The 4,440-nt window shown below is 32.3% G+C and overlaps 1 protein-coding gene across 1 annotated transcript; it reads left to right on the top strand.

The window, feature by feature from the left end:
- The first annotated feature begins 1,004 nt into the window (after positions 1-1,004).
- LOC115979361 (polygalacturonase At1g48100-like) lies at positions 1,005-3,938 on the top strand. Its single transcript, XM_031101383.1, has 8 exons — positions 1,005-1,274; positions 1,418-1,546; positions 1,741-1,908; positions 1,997-2,032; positions 2,158-2,365; positions 2,971-3,052; positions 3,326-3,434; positions 3,537-3,938. Exons 1-8 carry the CDS (start codon positions 1,005-1,007, stop codon positions 3,936-3,938), a joined length of 1,404 nt encoding a protein of 467 aa, XP_030957243.1.
- The last annotated feature ends 502 nt before the right edge of the window (positions 3,939-4,440 follow it).

Genomic DNA, 4,440 nt, shown 5'->3' with positions numbered 1-4,440 from the left:
CGTAGAGTTTTAGTTGCATAATTTTTTGTGATAAAATGCTTAAACTGAAAAGATCTTTAACAACTCTGAGTGTTTGGAAAATTACAGTATTAAAGTAATTAGAACTGTTGTTACTTTAATTTAATACTGTAATGTGCCAAACACTCTAGTTGTTAAAGATCTTTTCAGTTAAAAAGTAATTAGAACTGTTGTTTCTGATAAAAAAAATATATTATATATAATTAGAACTGTTAAAAACTTTTTGGTAACCAATTGTTAAAGAGCTATTAATGACAGAAATGAGAAATGACAACAGAAGGTAATTAATGGCTTAATTAATTGGTTAATTATAAATCTTTGAACTTTGATAAATGCCCAAATCATACCAGCGTTATAGCATTTTAATTATAAAAAAAATTCAACCACACTTAAGGCTTACCTTCAGAAGTTCTTTTTTTAATATAAAAAAAAAAAAAAAAAATAGCCTTCACAAATTAATTCCGTCTATAATATTACTTCTTGGTGATGCCCAATCATCTCATTCACCAGTGCAAAAGAAAAAGTATGTTAAGAAACAATTTTATTAGATCTTTCTCCCATAACGTGAGAAATTATTATGTACTGTCTCCTTTCACATGAATGATAGATCCTACTAATTAAATTTATGATGAGACCCACTATTCATGTAAGAGAAAGAAATATGCATTTATGGTACTCCGAGAATACCTAATAATTTTTCCTCGAGACTGTTATACCATGTAGTCCTCCTCCCATTCTAAATGAAAAAGTCATTCTTGTCCTTTACTAATTTAACCACCGAATGAAGGATGTCCTAGTAAATTACAACCTAGTCAAGGCTATTTCCGTGATAACACACTATATAAACTGCTTATATAACTACGTACCGTACCCCTTGTATCAACTCTCAAGTCTCTTAAGCATAGTTTGCTAAAGCTCGTCATACTAGTAGGAATTCTCTCTTCTCTGAGAAGGCTTTCTAAGAAGGAAAAGAACAGTTCAAAGAGATGAAAAAATACAAGAGTTTATCTCTTCTCCTTTTTCTATTCTTTATGGTCACATTATTCTCCAAAATTTCAGTTGAGGCAAGAAACAATCACATTAGGAATTCCAAAACTCGTAAGCACCAAAAAGATAAGAGTGGCAATGGCAACACTCATTTTCCTAGTCCTGCACCAGCCCCTCTTCCTCATCGCGGTTCTAATCCCAACCCGTCTAGCAGTTTTGATCTTTTTTCATTTGGAGCTAAAGGTGATGGAGTTTCCGACGATTCTAAGGTAATTAACAAAAAATTGTTCGTTTGTGCTTATGTGAATTTGGAAATTTATTGACGCTCCTCGTCTTACATGAATAGTGGATTCGCTTGTATTTAGTGGTTTGTATGATTCTAACTTTCTTGAGCATGTAACCAATCAAGCAGGCACTCCTAGCAGCATGGAAAGCTGCATGCAAGTTTCCTGGGGCTACAATAGAAATCCCATCAGGATTCAATTTCCTCATCAAGCCCATAACTCTTCAGGGTCCTTGTATGCCTCACCTTGTTCTTCAGGTTTTGCTTTCTCTTCTTTTAATCTCATTTTACTAACTCTAAAGCAGAATCTTCATAATAATTACAGAAATGGAGAAAGATAACAAGAATATTCTCTTTTTCATTTAAGTAATATATTATTTTGTCTTTATATTATAACAATTTACAACTAAATGCTTAAACGTACAAACCTAATGCAAGTGGAATTCCAACAGATAGATGGAACTCTCTTAGCTCCTCCCAAAGTTGGTTCGTGGCCAAAATCCAGTTTGTTTCAGTGGATTAATTTCAAATGGGTCCAAAACTTTACCATTCAGGGCACTGGTACTGTTGATGGCCAAGGCTCTAACTGGTGGACTACCTCTCAAATTCTTTATACTCAGGTTAACACTTAGCATTAACTTGTTTATACTTTCACATCAACAATGTGCAGAAGATTATATAGCATCTAACCTCTTTGTGATGTTGCAGAAAAAATCCAATAACATTCCAGATCTCAGACCAACAGTAAGATTCACTTTATTTTCTCAGTTTTATTATTTGATCACGTATATATACATTATTTTCCTATTAAAAATTTGTAGGACAAGTTCTGATTTTGATCTTCTTAACATTGTCTTTCTCCAATTCAGGCTTTGAGATTCTATTCTAGCTATGATGTCACAGTAAGCAACATCAAAATCATAAACAGTCCACAGTGCCACCTAAAGTTCGACAGCTCTAAGGGTGTCAAAGTTAACAATATTACAATTTCTTCGCCAGAAGATAGCCTAAACACTGATGGGATTCACCTACAAAACACCCAAGACGTAGAAATTCAGCATTCTAGTATTGGATGTGGTAAGAACCACTGATTATAATTAGAAATTATTTCCATTTTTTCCCCCCATAAAATATAGGAAGACTGAAAAGGCTGGTGCCCCAAACTTTGTACCTAACTAACGGTTGCACTTTACACACAAGGTAATGTTTAATTATGAAATTAGTCAGGTTCCCATGATGTGATATACTAAAAAAGACCCATTACATAGTACATACCTGACGAACATAAAGTAAACAACTTTATCTAAATTTTGCACTAAGACTTAATTAAATATGTCTTGCTCTTAGGCTTTTTAGAATTGGAGAACAGAATATGCCTTTTATTATTATTATTTTTTAATTCTTGAGTCACCCCCATATACCAATTTAAGAAGCATACGAACTTCAAAGGTAACTGTCTTAGTAAGAATGATTGGTTGAAGTGTTCTTTTAAACCGTAAACTGCCACTAAACTAACTTTTGAATAAAGCGGGGAGCAAAAGGTACTGGCACAACTAACTTTTTCTTTTGCAATTCTATGGGCTCAGTATTAACTATTAAGTAATTTATGATGCCCATACTATTACACTGTTAATTAACATTCAGATTAGTATTCTAATTAAGTCTGGGCACTCTTTTGACAGGGGATGATTGTGTATCCATACAAACTGGTTGCTCCAATGTCCATGTTCATCATATTAACTGTGGCCCTGGACATGGTATAAGGTAAATCAATATATATTATTATATATATTACCTTTTATATTCATTATAAAAAAAATAAATAAATAAACTCTTATATTACTATACAAAACAGGAATATAGCAGATTAAAAATAAAATACTTAAACATAAATTTTTTTATAGAAAAAGTTGCCCACAAACTTGGTTGTAACTAATGGCTACAATTCCTATTAAAAAATATAAAATTTAACCTTTAATTTAATATTTATATACTCATGTATCTTTCTTATCTTTTTTTTCCCTCCCATATTTGCAGCTTAGGAGGACTAGGGAAGGACAAAAGTGTTGCATGTGTCTCCAATATAATTGTGGAGAATGTCTCAATTCAAAACACTCTATCAGGAGTAAGGATCAAGACATGGCAGGTATGGAATTATCTTATGAAAAGTATTGACTAATTGTTTAGATTATGAAGGCATTTTATTTATTTTCTAACATTATATTCATTTTTCGATTCCTATGATCAGGGGGGCATTGGATCTGTCAAAAACGTATCATTTACCAATGTTCAAGTTTCTGATGTTAAGGTACCAATAATCATAGACCAGTTCTATTGTGACAAGAATTTCTGCAAGAACCAAACAGGAGCTGTGGCAATAACTGGTGTTAAGTATGACCAGATAGTTGGGACTTATTCAGTGCAACCAATTCATCTCGCATGTAGCAATGACATTCCGTGCACTGGCATTGATCTAATTGATATTCAGTTGAAGCCTTCGCCACGCTATCGAGGTTTTCAACAGGGTCTGTGTTTGAACTCTTATGGGAAATCAAGTGCTCCATTGGTTCCTTCAAGCATAGATTATTGCTTAAGGAATAGTGGTGGTTCTGTCAACAGAATAGAAAGATCACATGATAATGTGTGTTGATTAAAATTAGTTTAGGTTGTTTTATTGTAGCTGCTTCTTCTTCTTCTTTTTAAGTTGTTTTCTTCCCTTCTGCAATATTTTAACTGTGAGAAGGTGATGGTCTAGTGCAATGTAATTCGGTTGGTCAATGAAAGAATAAAAATATATTCTCATCTATTGAATATGTTTTTTTTTTTTTTTTGGTTGCACTTAAAATTAAAAAGAATAAAAGAAAGTTCAGAATAGGTTAACGGAGAGACCTAAATGTGAAATAGACCTGCATATTATGGGATAACTTAAATGAAGATTATGCCTTCACCAGTTCTGCAAGGAACACAACTATAATGTTAATAATTTTTTTCATATTATTGAAATTATAATTTATGATCGTAGTAATATTATCTTTTGCATGTTCCCACTACTAATATTGATCTTTTAACATCAACTAAAACATACCAAATATCTACTAAGTAACTGAATGATGTCTACTAGTATTATTAAATATAAAGCAAAAATTGTGGTT

This window comes from Quercus lobata, chromosome 3, assembly GCF_001633185.2.
Source record: "Quercus lobata isolate SW786 chromosome 3, ValleyOak3.0 Primary Assembly, whole genome shotgun sequence".
Taxonomy (NCBI): domain Eukaryota; kingdom Viridiplantae; phylum Streptophyta; class Magnoliopsida; order Fagales; family Fagaceae; genus Quercus; species Quercus lobata.
Note: the sequence above shows the minus strand (reverse complement) of the source record. Positions and strands in the feature narration are given on the sequence as shown.